The following is a 14,063-nucleotide window of genomic DNA, read 5'->3' as shown; positions in this document are numbered from 1 at the left end:
GTTTTATTTAAGATAAATAGAACAATCATGTTTGTTTTTTTCTCAATATTTGGCGGCGTTACTTACACTAATGGTAGTGGTGGGGAGGTCACTGCAACGAAAAATAAAAAATCAGACTTGCAACGTTGCCATTCCCGTTGTAGATCAGACTTGCAAGGTTACTACTACCGTTGTTAATCAAACTTGCAACGTTGCCACTGCCATTGTAGATCAGACTTGCAACGTTATCACTGCCGTTGAAGATCAGACTTGCAACGTTACTATTGCCGTTGTTAATCAAACTTGCAACGTTACCATTGCCGTTGTAGCTTACGGAGTCAATTATTTAAGCTCACTATAATACGTCTAGGAACAAATCATTCTCATCCAATGCAAAAATCTACTTACTTGTTTTATACCCTTAAATCGTTGGTACAGGAAGTCCGATATCTTGAACTAAACGTGATCAATGAGTCTGGTCGTTCCGATGATTTTCCTCAAGATTTGTTCTATCCATTGAAACAGTATGGACAGTTACTTTGATTAAAATTTTACTAACTAAACAGAAAGATCATTATATCCCCTTTCCGTTACCACCACCACCCTTAGTAGTGCCAAGTTTCCTTTGAATGAAAAGTGTATAAAATAAGTGGTATACAAAAGATATAGCGTACAAACTTTTCATATATTATTTTATTTATACTCCATTGAAGCGACCCAGAACAGGCTAAACCAAATGACTAACCAACAAGTGGTCATTCAAATATCTAAAGTTATTTAAGGCTGATATAAGTCATTGTCATGCTTTAATTACAAATTGTTACTGGCTATAAGATCCTCTGTCCGTCTCTTATTCCCTCTACGTTGGTCGATTTGTCAGTCAGACTTACCATCATCGCCTAGGTCCAGATACATCATGGGATGCCAGATGGGAAAATCTGGTACGTTCCTTATTAGCACAATTTCGCCACTGGCTTGCGACTTTGGTTGAGAGAGAGAGAGAGAGAGAGAGAGAGAGAGAGAGAGATGCAATTGACATGCTGGCTGTGCAGCCAACAGAGAGAGGTGGCGAAGGGTCTGACCATACGAATGTATGTATCGTTTATCTCTCTGTTGTTTGATTAGTCCATCAGTTTTAATCATGATAGATCCAAAAAGAGACGTAACGTTATCTGGATCAATTGAGGTAAAACTGATATGCTCACTGACTAACCAGCACAGTGTGAGAGAAAATAATTGGAGTGAAATCTTCAGACATGTGATTATTTACAAATGATCCATTTTACAGTATTATTAAAGGTTACACAGATAGTTTTTTTTAATTAAAAAAACATCCAATAAATTACACTATATGTATGCCGCCTAACCAAGAAATTTTCAGTTCCGCCTTCACATCTCCACTGGATTCTGCAACTTTTGTATTCAGTATCGAATACTACTGTAGAAAAAGATGACTGAAAATGTATAAATAACATAATTTTGTTATTCGATCGGGTTTTGAGTTGGAAAATAAGTGTGTGTGTGTGTGTGTGTGTGTGTGTGTGTGTGTGTAATATAACCTTATCCCGCCATCCGTTATATACAGGGTTCTCTTTCAATAGGTAATAAAACCGAAGGCGAATCCTCAATTGTTAAGTTGGACGTGTACGTTTTTCTCTCTTCATGTCAGTCTGATCTACAAAATGAGCTAGCACGCATTAGGGAGTGTCTAACAGGCACGCGCAGCCAACCGCTAGAACCTATCGATCTAAGTTTTGTCCAACCAAGCAGTCGACAGAATGGTATTCTGGATTAATAAATCGCAACATCGTTGCCAATTTGATGCAATAATTATTTGTCGATATGTCTGGCGGAATCTGAGAGGTATTGATGGTTATCTATTGGAAGCGGTTGTGCAAGGATGACCGAACTGAGATAGAAACTGTGATTTCAGTCCCTAACAAGTGTCTAGGGGATATCGAAATAATCATAAGAGAAATTAGCGTTACATTCTTTAATAAAAAGAAACATAAGATTTAAATTCGTTGTCATGGACGCTTGCCGATGTTCAAATTATACAATTTCATTAAATGACATATTCAGCTGCGGTTATTACAGGATTATTTCGTTTCAGGATCCGAATTTATTTTAGGGCTGAATTGGTTGTAAGTTCGGATAAAATCAACCAGTCTTCCTAACAGAGATTGATCTTTGGGATGTCCAGTTTTTGAATTATCCTCACGAAAGAAACTGAAATATATATATATTGGGTTTGTGTCCTGAATTTCAGACTGCTAAGTTCTACGTCGTTGTTAATTTATCGGCAATAGAAGAAAAATGTGAGTAGCAGATTGTGGAATACTAATGGCTCTTTGCTTTTGACAAAACCAGCTATTTGGAACCATGTACTTTTCAGAGCGTATGTTTGGTTATGAGGTTTAAACTTCAAGATTGGTTAAATATTGCTTTGTACTTTGCGGACTTCAGTATAGAGGTGCGTCACTGAAAACTTGCTTAATCGAGACCACCTGTGGAAACTGCTCATCTGTTTTGTGTTCTGTTATTTAGCAGAAGAATGCCATTATTGTTCCTTCCATGTGTACAGTAAACATGAATATCACGTCGGATTCTACTAGTTTTTCTAATGTGGAAATACTTCCATCTTACAATTCCACAAGCATTAACACTTCAAATTTTGAGAATGGAACAGTTCCTCCGATCTTTCTGGAAGATACTGGTACCCCTGAGGTTACCATAGTTTTGTTAAGCCTCCTTTTTTTCGTCATTGGAGTTATTGGGATCAGCGGTAATATGCTGGTAATTGTTTCGGTCCTCAGTAACAAGAAAATGAGGACCTCGATGACCAACCTCCTTATTACCAACCTTGCGTTATCTGATCTGGCCATCATGGTGTTTGGAATCCCCGAGGTTGTGATGTTCATGCGGAACACAGGATGGACGCTTGACCCCTCACTCTGCAAGGTCAACAGGTACATTCTGGTGTCCTCACTCTACGGATCCGTCCTCACTCTTCTGGCGCTATCAGTTGAAAGGTTGGTAGTAGTTTTGTATTATAGATCTATCGTTTTATTTGTTTAACGTGTTATTTGCATCTGTGTGTCTGTTTCATTTTTCTATATCTGTCTGACTGCGTACGTGTATTTATGTATTTATGCATGTGAATGTAGGTAGATAGGTCTGAGCACGGATTGATGAGTAGGTAGGTAGGTAGTAAGGTTGAAAGGGGATAGGGCCACTGAGTGAAAGGCACCTCTTTGTATGTGGCACCGAATATGTTCCAAACATTCATAGACATACAATAACATTTCATTTTATTTTCGCGGAATATTATATAAAAATTAAATGTTATAAGGCACGTTTCTAAACTGATGCATGTGAAGAATGTAATTTGTGACGAATCCAATACACTGCCAATACACTACAGCTGTTTCTTATAATTCGAAAATACATTTGAGTAAACATAAACTTTATTACGACACCTGTGTTTTATTCCACAGGTAAAAAAAAAAAAGAAAATTCAGGTCTTATCTACGTATCCCAGGCTGTAGATGTTTTGTATAGTGTGCACGACGTTATTGAAAAGGAATTCTACTTAATTTCTTTGCATATACCGTTCGCACGTTGTCAAATTCAAATGAAAAGTCAAAACGCACTATTCATGAGTTTTCAAAGACGAATATGACTGAAGTCTATGTACGGTTATATTACCTTTTCAAGAAATATAAAACAAAAAAGGAAAGTCGATGAGCCTTTAGTCACGTGTTGGTAACGTATTAATTTGAATTATTCCAAACTCAGCTAATGTATGCAAACATTGGGATTATACTCTGTGACATAAAGAAAACAACAACATGTATTCATCTGACATATGAAACTGGTGTACAGAATCATCGATAGAAATCAAAGTCATTGAGAAAAAGGTGCATTTCGACCGAATTAGTAACTGACCATTTACTATCTATATAATATTAAATGTCATAAAGTAATCGAAGGTACTGAAGCTAATATATTAACAAAAAGCTCGTGGTTATGCAAATAACTAAACAAGTCGAGCAAGCAATTGTGTCACATCAGCTCCTAAATTCGGTCTCAGTTTGCTAACCTTGAGTGTTCCATTGACCTTTCAAACGTACTATATGCGTTCCTTGTTCTTTGTCGTCTATTAGAATTAGTACAACAAAAACTTTTGTGTCGTGGTATAAAGCGGTATTTCTGAATATACCGCGATACGTACCACTGTATTATTTTAGGGACCAACAATTTAATTTTATGTAGAAGTGATCTGTGATTTATTTTAAATTTCTGGCTTTCAAATAGCGATAAAAATATATTGATTTTATTCATTGCAAAAAAAACACACCATATTATATCGAATATATTATTAAAACAATATAATTATCTTGAGATAAAAGGAAATAAAATATATCGGCTCGGCTCGGGAAAAAATCGCAGACCCACAACCAATGGAAATAAAATGGCCATTACCTTATAGTATACGAATTCGCCACGTGCATATTAATTGTTGTATAAGTTGTCATATCATCTGAAAACTGTATGTAAATGGGATGATTCAATTTAATTTCATTACACTGTAAAAGACATTGTTCTGACATTAGAGAGCATGTTAATAAAAATGGAAAGTGTTAATATAGCATGCAGCGGACTAGCTACGCTATTGATGTAATCGGCTGGGAAACTTTGAGTGGGATGTAAAGATATGCAAGGTAATTATCAGAGAGGGCCAGTAAACATAAAACACACCAAACGAGACAATATTTGTCGGACTATAGAAATTACGACCAACTCAAACACACCTACTCTCTTGAAAATCTTGTGATGATGCTTGGTCTTATAAAGGAATATAAGGACTTAACACATTAATAAACGCTAGCAAATAAACTAGAAACAATGACGTCTGTTTCTCTATTTTTCTTTTCTAAATTTTTCCACAAATTGGGTGTGGTCCGAATATATTTTACAACATTCTATTGGGCTGCCATGTTGGCATGACACGTATCAGAAATGTAATTTCAGGTGAATAAATATAATTATATTTGTATTATTCGAAATAAATTTGTGACAAATACATCTTTTTGTAAAAAAAAATAAATTATTTGGCAATTATGAAAATGAAAACATGCTTTTAATATCACTGAATTTGTAACAAGTTAACTCGGGAATTTCGGTACACTCCCTGTTGACGGAAATTACAGTACAGTGAAAGAGTACCTTGGAACGTACTACCGGAACAAATACCCTGGTATACCCATAATACCGAACGTATTACCTACCTTTTAACCTCTTTCCTTCTCTCAGACGGTGCGTATTTATCAGGTCTGCTCATCGCTCACCCTTATGTGTAGCCATCTGATTGGATTATGAAAATGAGTTAATAGTCGAGCACTAACCGGTGTAGTCAGAAAAAAAGCAATTGAAACGAATATCTCTTAATCTCTTAAGCATTTGATATAGTTTTGAAAAAGTTTCATCTACATATTTCTTTTTAACTTTGATTTTTTCATAATTGCACAGAAGTCTTTGGTATCACTCGAACCCACGACCTACCGCATCCGCGGCGGACGCTGTAACCACCGGGCCACCGGAGCGGTCATATGTTTCTTTTGAACATTGACTTATTTCAGCATTAAGAGGTTAGTGTTAGGACTGGTCGGCTGGTGTCAGGATAATGTGACTGGATGGGACACCATGCTACATGTCTACGGCATGATGCCCCAGTGCTAGACATCACTATAAACTGCAACAGTGCATACATCGTAGCGATATGACTGAAAAATTGTTAAAGCTACCTTAAAAATCTATATCACACACACACACACACACATACACACACACACACGGACACACAAACAATTGCATTAAACATGCTGATTGTGCCGAAATATTCAGATGATGCAGCATGCAGGATACGTAGCCGTTATAACAATCGAGTTGGATATTTACGATAGTTAGGTTTTGGCACTTGCGACCTGAAATAGGATGAATGGAAAGATGACTTATCTTCCCTCTAGTGTTATGTGGGCATTAAGTGCATACGGAAACGATACACTCATTCATCACAAACGTCATTTAGTTTCGTATTTGGCATGTTTATCAACATTTTCTTCGTAGGAGGGATATGTATGGGAAGTGCTTTTCTTGTAAAAGCAAGACAGTGCGATTGTTTTGCAACGTAAATCATTTAATGAAGTCAGTAATAGATTAGAAAAAAGGTCTTTATTACTCTAAATGACTAGTTGCTTTCTTTAGCGCTGATCTACGATATCGAAGAGTGCAAATCCTGGCAGCGTTCACAAGAATAACTTTCTCATTATGTTCAGTTCAGTTCATTATTTTACTTTTTAAAAATAATAATTATAATAAAGTTATAATTTATGTGGATAACATAATAAGTACATAAAAATAATCTCCCTTATTGCCCTCACTTACTTGCATATGTACAATCAAATACATCAAAAGCGTATGGGAAATAAAGTATTGTTAAAGGAAATTAGTCCCTCTAGCAAGCGAATCAAACAACGTCTGCCTGAGTCTGCCTTTGATAGCCCATATAACAATTTCACACTTGCATAGTTCTTCTATTTTGGCATTTGCATGATTCGCCAACAAGCTTTACAAAGTCGAAAATGAGTAGTTCACGCAATACAGTACAAAAGACCCAATAAAAATAATTATTCCTGTCTCAAATTACTAAACACACATATCAAGAAATATCAAAATAACTTTCATTGTTAATAAATTAGAAAGAGTCCCTTTTACGAAACTAATCCACGCTGCCATAAAACCTCGTGAGTAATGTACATTATGACGTCTGCTCTTAGAAAATGGCTAATTACTCGGGTTGAGAAATATCTTCCCAACACCTTCTCCCCATAATCAAGAAATAGTCACTAAAATCTAATAAAGTTATAAATGGAGTAACACGTACTTTGGGCTTATTCCGGTGTTATACAAAAAGTGAAGTACTAATTAGTATGGACAAAATATGCATCATGATATTCATTACGGCACATAAGGTATTGCGAACGAAAACTTGCGTGATTGCAAAAAGAAATTTCCCTCTCTCCCTCCCTCACCCCCTCCCTCTCTCTCTCTCTCTCTCTCCCTTTCTCTCGATCGATCGATCGACTGATCGATCGATATGAAAACACACACTTTCAGTACATCTGCGTTAAAAGCATTACCACATACGATATAGCAGTAATCACAATCAGGTTGAATATAGCTTTTTTAAAGCGTTATCCTTGTTTGACAGCTCCTGTGGCTTAATGGTTAGAGCGTAATCCTCGGATGAGCACTTTAAAAATTACTGATATGAGCAGACTATTCTATTACTGATATGATCAGACTATGCTATTACTGATATGATCAGACTATGCTATTACTGATTTGAGCAGACTATGATATTACTGATTTGAGCAGACTATAATATTACTGATATGATCAGACTATGCTATTACTGATTTGAGCAGACTATGATATCACCGATATGATCAGACTATGCTATTACTGATTTGAGCAGACTATGATATTACTGATTTGAGCAGACTATGCTATTACTGATTTGATCAGACTATTCTAGTACTGATTTGAGCAGGCTATGATATTACTGATATGAACAGACTATGATATTACTGATACGACCAGACTATGCTATTACTGATTTGAGCAGAGTATGCTATTACTGATTTGATCGGACTATGCTATTACTGATTTGATCTGACTATGTTATTACTGATTTGAGCAGACTATGATATTAATGATATGAACAGACTATGCTATTACTGATTTTATCAGACTATGCTATTACTGATTTGAGCAGACTATGATATTGCTGATATGATCAGACTATGCTATTACTGATTTGAGCAGACTATGATATTACTGATTTGAGCAGACTATGCTATTACTGATATGAACAGACTATGATATTACTGATGCGATCAGACTATGCTATTACTGATTTGAGCAGACTATGCTATTACTGATTTGATCGGACTATGCTATTACTGATTTGATCGGACTATGCTATTACTGATTTGAGCAGACTATGATATTAATGATATGAACAGACAATGCTATTACTGATTTGATCAGACTATGGTATTACTGATATGAACAGACTATGCTATTACTGATTTGATCAGCCTCTAACACCGTGTAATTGACATGAACTCCTAAACGTAGATCTTGATATTTTCCCATTATTATTTAGTATGTGTCTTGATATTTTCCCATTATTATCTATTATGTGTCTTTAAAATGTAACTGAACACATTTTATCTTTAAGTCTACTGCGTCTTTGATGTATGGTTATCAGCAACACGTTAATTTTGTCTAATATATGACCGTTCCATTATGTTTACACGATTTCGAGTGTTCAAAAAGAACATTATGTAAACATATAGTTTATCAGCCATTCGTTGAGTGTTTTGTTGGCAGCAAACGTGTCTACCCTCGATTTTGTGCGAAACGAGAATATTTTGCTACCAACAGATTAGTACAGTTATAACACCACTGATAGAAAATTATATTCTAACTGCAGCAGTGAAATGAACAGTTACAGAAACATTTCGTCAGCTTTTACTTAATAGTCATGTGTGTGTGTGTATGTGTGTGTGTGTGTGTTATTGCCCTCGACAACGGCTCACTGAGAATCGAAAGTGCATAGTTTGCTTTAAAACTTAGTTTTGCACTGTTTGTTGTATACTTTTCTACATTTATCTCAATCAGTCCTTGCTACACGCGATCCCTTGATTTATCCATGCAAGATTTGTATGAAATATGATTCGTGATCAACTGAGCTTTTGCATTTCCTGGCGAGCAAACAATTTCAATTTTGTAACTAGTGCCACAAATGACATTTTAAGTGAACACAGACGCAGAGTTAGATTATCACATGAATAAGCAAAACTTAAAATTATGTTGTTTATCCAAAATTTTAACTTGGTTACATGGTTTGAATTCTAATTATTTATGACGATAACATACGTTTGTTAATTATGTTAATCCGCCTATGAATACATTCCAAAGTCGTTTTATCGGCTGATGGAATTAATTAGGTCCAAGTTTCATTAAATAAAATAAACTATGGAATAAATACGCTCCTGATGACAGACCCATCCATCAAGCATCCCATCCATCCGGGTTCCCTCTCCATCCCTCTAGCCGAAACTGTGAGTAGTGACAGATTGTTGGAGAAATAATATTTGACCATGCCCTATACTGTCAAAGAAAACAAGAATGTGGCCATTCAACACAAACTGTTTTCAGTTATCTGTAGCAACAGTTCGTGTGTATTACCTGTAAATCAATTTTTTTTTAAAAAAAAGAAAAGAAAGCGGAACATGAAAACAATCGAGTTGACCTGCAATATACGAATGATGATCGCATCATCCTATATGTCACAATATGTGTTTTATTTAAAACTTAAGCTGACTTTGTTTGTCTTGCCTTAGGTATTGTTTTTCATTATTATTATTATTATTATTATTATTATTTTATTATTATTATTATTGTTATTATTATTATTATTATTATACTATTTTGTGCAGATTTCAAAGAAATGGTGCTCAGAAATCGACAACTACCCATACATAAGCCAATTATTTTAATCTTCCAAACGTTTGGCCACAAAACCCTCACTAATTTCTTTGAAAACAATGTTAAACATATCTAGTAGTACGGTCCTACGCAAAGGCATACAACTCCGGTCGGTGGTGATGAAAACAGATTACGTTCATTATTACATTGTCGATTCAAATGTACGAGAAGATTATACATGGATTTCTTAAATTATTGGAAGCGTGATCATATCGTACCGTCTCAATAATTTTGTCTTTAAGACTTGATTATCGGAGAGGAGTAAATATGGTGACGAATTTCAATCGCTGACTTTAAACTTCCATGACTCGAAAAAGTAAAATCTTGTTGGGATGGTGGAAGTTTAGAATCATGTTGCTTAGGGAAGTCATATCTTAATCAGTATTGTGAAAATAGGATGTGTTACACACAGATCCTGTTGACAGTTTGCCACTAATAATTATCTGGTATGGAAAATGTAATTATCTGTTTGACAGCCTCTCATATATGAGCGACTGAAGAGCATTACAAATGGAAATAAAAGCTAACACCGTTGTAACGTGCTCGTCACTTCCGCCAAAGCCTTGCACACAAGTCTCGGAGTAAATCAGTTATGCTAATAATTGGATTAGCTATTTTATGACATTTCACTTTATGATAAAATACGTTATTAAAACAAAGTGATATCATTTGCACACTATGAATCAAAGCTAAATAGATATTCAAACATGTATCATTCTGAGTAACTATCTCTTTAATATGATCTGTAAGAGACTGCAGAAAAATGTAAAATAAATAGCGGAGCCAATAAACTATGATTACGTTTGATGATACGAACATATTTGAAGCTATATTTTCGGTATCGGATTTCCTGCAATACACTTCAATTTCATTGAAAGACAAACATAAGTAAGAAACCAAACCTTTATTAGTTAAAATTCTGATTATAAATATTCAGAAATAACTGTACGAATATCATAACATTATAAAAGATTTAATCTCGAATAGGACCCGTAAGCTCTTGTTTAAGAATTTAAACCTCAATGTATTTCTTCTCAGTTCTTTTGTACAAGCATACGGGGCCTTCTGTTTCTCATGGAGCAGTTATAGAGTGAAAGAGAAATACATTTAGTTACAAGGCGCAGAGCTCTTCAATAATGGTAGACTAAAGTGATAACGAAGTTAACTGAAATACACTTACAACTGTACAATATAAACACAAAATGTAGGAATGTATTGATAAGATTAGTAGTTTTTCCAGATAAGTAAAACTGCAGCACCTGATGTAATTTAGCTATTTGCTGATAACTTCGTCCTGCTTTCCGCAATGTCACCTGATGTAATTTAGCTATTTGCTGCGTCCTGCTTTTAGCAATGTCACCTGATGTAATTTAGCTATTTGCTGCGTCCTGCTTTTAGCAAAGTCACCTGATGTAATTTAGCTTTTTGCTGATAACTTCCTCCTGCTTCTAGCAATGTCACCGGATGTAATTTAGCTTTTTGCTGATAACTTCGTCCTGCTTTTAGCAATGTCACCTGATGTAATTTAGCTATTTGCTGCGTCTTGCTTTTAGCAATGTCACCTGATGTAATTTAGCTATTTGCTGATAACTTCGTCCTGCTTTTAGCAATGTCACCGGATGTAATTTAGCTTTTTGCTAATAACTTTGTCCTGCTTTTAGCAATGTCACCTGATGTAATTTAGCTATTTGCTGCGTCCTGCTTTTAGCAATGTCACCTGATGTAATTTAGCTATTTGCTGATAACTTTGTCCTGCTTTTAGCAATGGCACCTGATGTAATTTAGCTTTTTGCTGATAACTTCGTCCTGCTTTTAGCAATGTCACCTGATGTAATTTAGCTATTTGCTGATAACTTTGTCCTGCTTTTAGCAATGTCACCTGATGTAATTTGACTATTTGGTGGCATTGCTTAAAGAAGACTAAACTAACTTTAAGATGGATTATTTCTATAAATGTTAAAGGTTCAAATCAATAATTTATTAACGTTGACGTGTATTTTGGCCATGCAACGTTACGTGAAGAGAGAAAACTATATATACATTGTAATTAATTACATCTTCTAAAAGTACCTAAATTATATTATGATAATTGCAGATAGGTGCATATAATCTATTCTAAGATTTTAAAACTTCTCCAATAAGATCGACGTCCCCCAATCATTTACTTTTGGTTTTTAATGGAATGACTACACATATAACTGAAGAGATGATTACCATTATGGTTATATTGCATGACCAATATGGTTTGAATGACCATAATGGTCTAAATATATAACCATGATGTTTGAATAAAAAGACATTAAATACATGACCAATTTGACTTGATTATTATGACCATTATGTTTTGAAATGATGATCATTATGGTCTCAATACATGACTATCATAGTTTGAATACATTGCCATTATGGACTGAATACATGAACATCATTTTCTGAAATGATGATCATTATGATCTGAATACATGACCATTATGGTTTGAATACATGACCATTACGGTCTGATTACATGAATATCATGGCTTGAATACACTGTCATTATGGTTTGAATACATGACCATTATGGTTTGAATGCATGACCATTATGTTCTGAATACATGACTATCATGGCTTGAAAACTTTGCCATTATGGTTTGAATACATGACTATCATGGTTTGAATACATGACCATTATGGTCTGAATACATGACTATCATGGTCTGGATACATTGCCATTATGGCCTGAATACATGACTATCATGGTCTGAATACATGACTATCATGGTCTGAATACAATGCCATTATGGTCTGAATACATGACTATCATGGTCTGAATACATTGCCATTATGGTCTGAATACATAACTATCATGGTTTGAATACATGACCATTATGTTCTGAATACATGACTAGCATGGCTTGAAAACTTTGCCATTATGGTTTTAATACATGACTATCATGGTTTGAATGCATGACCATTATGGTCTGAATACATGACTATCATGGTCTGAATACATGACTATCATGGTCTGAATACAATGCCATTATGGTCTGAATACATGACTATCATGGTCTGAATACATTGCCATTATGGTCTGAATACATGACTATCATGGTTTGAATGCATGACTATTATGGTCTGAATACATAACTATCATGGTTTGAATACATGACTATCATGGTCTGAATACAATGCCATTATGGACTGAATACATAGCTATCATGGTTTGAATGCATGACCATTATGATCTGAACACATGACTATCATGGTCTGAATACATGACTATCATGGTCTGAATACAATGCCATTATGGTCTGAATACATGACTATCATGGTCTGAATACATTGCCATTATGGTCTGAATACATGACTATCATGGTTTGAATGCATGACCATTATGGTCTGAATACATAACTATCATGGTTTGAATGCATGACCATTATGGTCTGAATACATAACTATCATGGTTTGAATACAGGACCATTACGGTCTGATTACATGAATATCATGGCTTGAATACACTGTCATTATGGTCTGAATACATGACTATCATGGTTTGAATACATTGCCATCATGGTCTGAATACATGACTATCATGGTATGAATACATTGCCTTTATGGTTTGAATACATGACCATTATGGTGTGAATACATGACTATCATGGCTTGAATACATTGCCATTATGGTTTGAATACATGACTATCATAGTTTGAATGCATGACCATTATGGTCTGAATGCATAACTATCATGGTTTGAATACATTGCCTTTATGGTTTAAATACATGACCATTATGGTCTGAACACATGACCATTACGGTTTGAATACATGACTATTATGGTCTGAACACATGACCATTATGATCTGAATACATGATTATCATAGTTTGAACACATGACCATTATGGTTCGAATACATGATTATTATGGTTTGAACACATGACTTTTATGGTTTGAATACATGATTATTATGGTCTGAATACATGACTATTATGGTTTGAACACATGACCATTATGGTTTGAATACATGATTATTATGGTCTGAATACATGACTATTATGGTTTGAACACATGACCATTATGGTTTGAATACATGATTATTATGGTCTGAATATATGACTATCATGGTTTGAATACATGACTTTTATGGTCTGAATACATGACCATTATGGTTTGAAAACATGATTATTATGGTCTGAATACATGACTATCATGGTTTGAATACATGACTATTATGGTCTGAATACATGACTATCATGGTTTGAATACATAGCCATTATGGTCTGAATACATTGCCATTATGGTTTGAATACATAACCATACATAACCATTATCAGATGTACCCTCTGCTTGGTTGTTTGATTATTGTCTGCTGTGCTTAGCATCATTTGCTGGCGTCACGTAGTCCTCAGCAGTGTTGACAATAGGTCACTGCCCTTATTACGCTTTATTCATTATTCTTTCGCCTGCATGAAGGTCTTTAAGAAA

At 34.9% G+C, this 14,063-nt stretch overlaps 1 protein-coding gene across 1 annotated transcript in view; it reads left to right on the top strand.

Annotated features, from left to right (window-relative positions):
- Positions 1 to 1,741: 1,741 nt before the first annotated feature.
- The window catches only part of LOC149800535 (neuropeptide receptor 15-like), a 74,816-nt gene continuing 62,494 nt past the window's right edge, over positions 1,742 to 14,063 (top strand). The window contains exon 1 of the mRNA XM_089954464.1: positions 1,742 to 3,011. Coding sequence (XP_089810590.1) covers positions 2,554 to 3,011 — 458 coding nt within the window. The 5' untranslated portion in view covers positions 1,742 to 2,553. The remainder of the gene's footprint in view (positions 3,012 to 14,063) is intronic.

Source organism: Sinohyriopsis cumingii, chromosome 4 (genome assembly GCF_028554795.1).
Source record: "Sinohyriopsis cumingii isolate HCF-2022 chromosome 4, ASM2855479v2, whole genome shotgun sequence".
In the NCBI taxonomy this organism is placed as follows: Eukaryota; Metazoa; Mollusca; class Bivalvia; order Unionida; family Unionidae; genus Sinohyriopsis; species Sinohyriopsis cumingii.
Note: the sequence above shows the minus strand (reverse complement) of the source record. Positions and strands in the feature narration are given on the sequence as shown.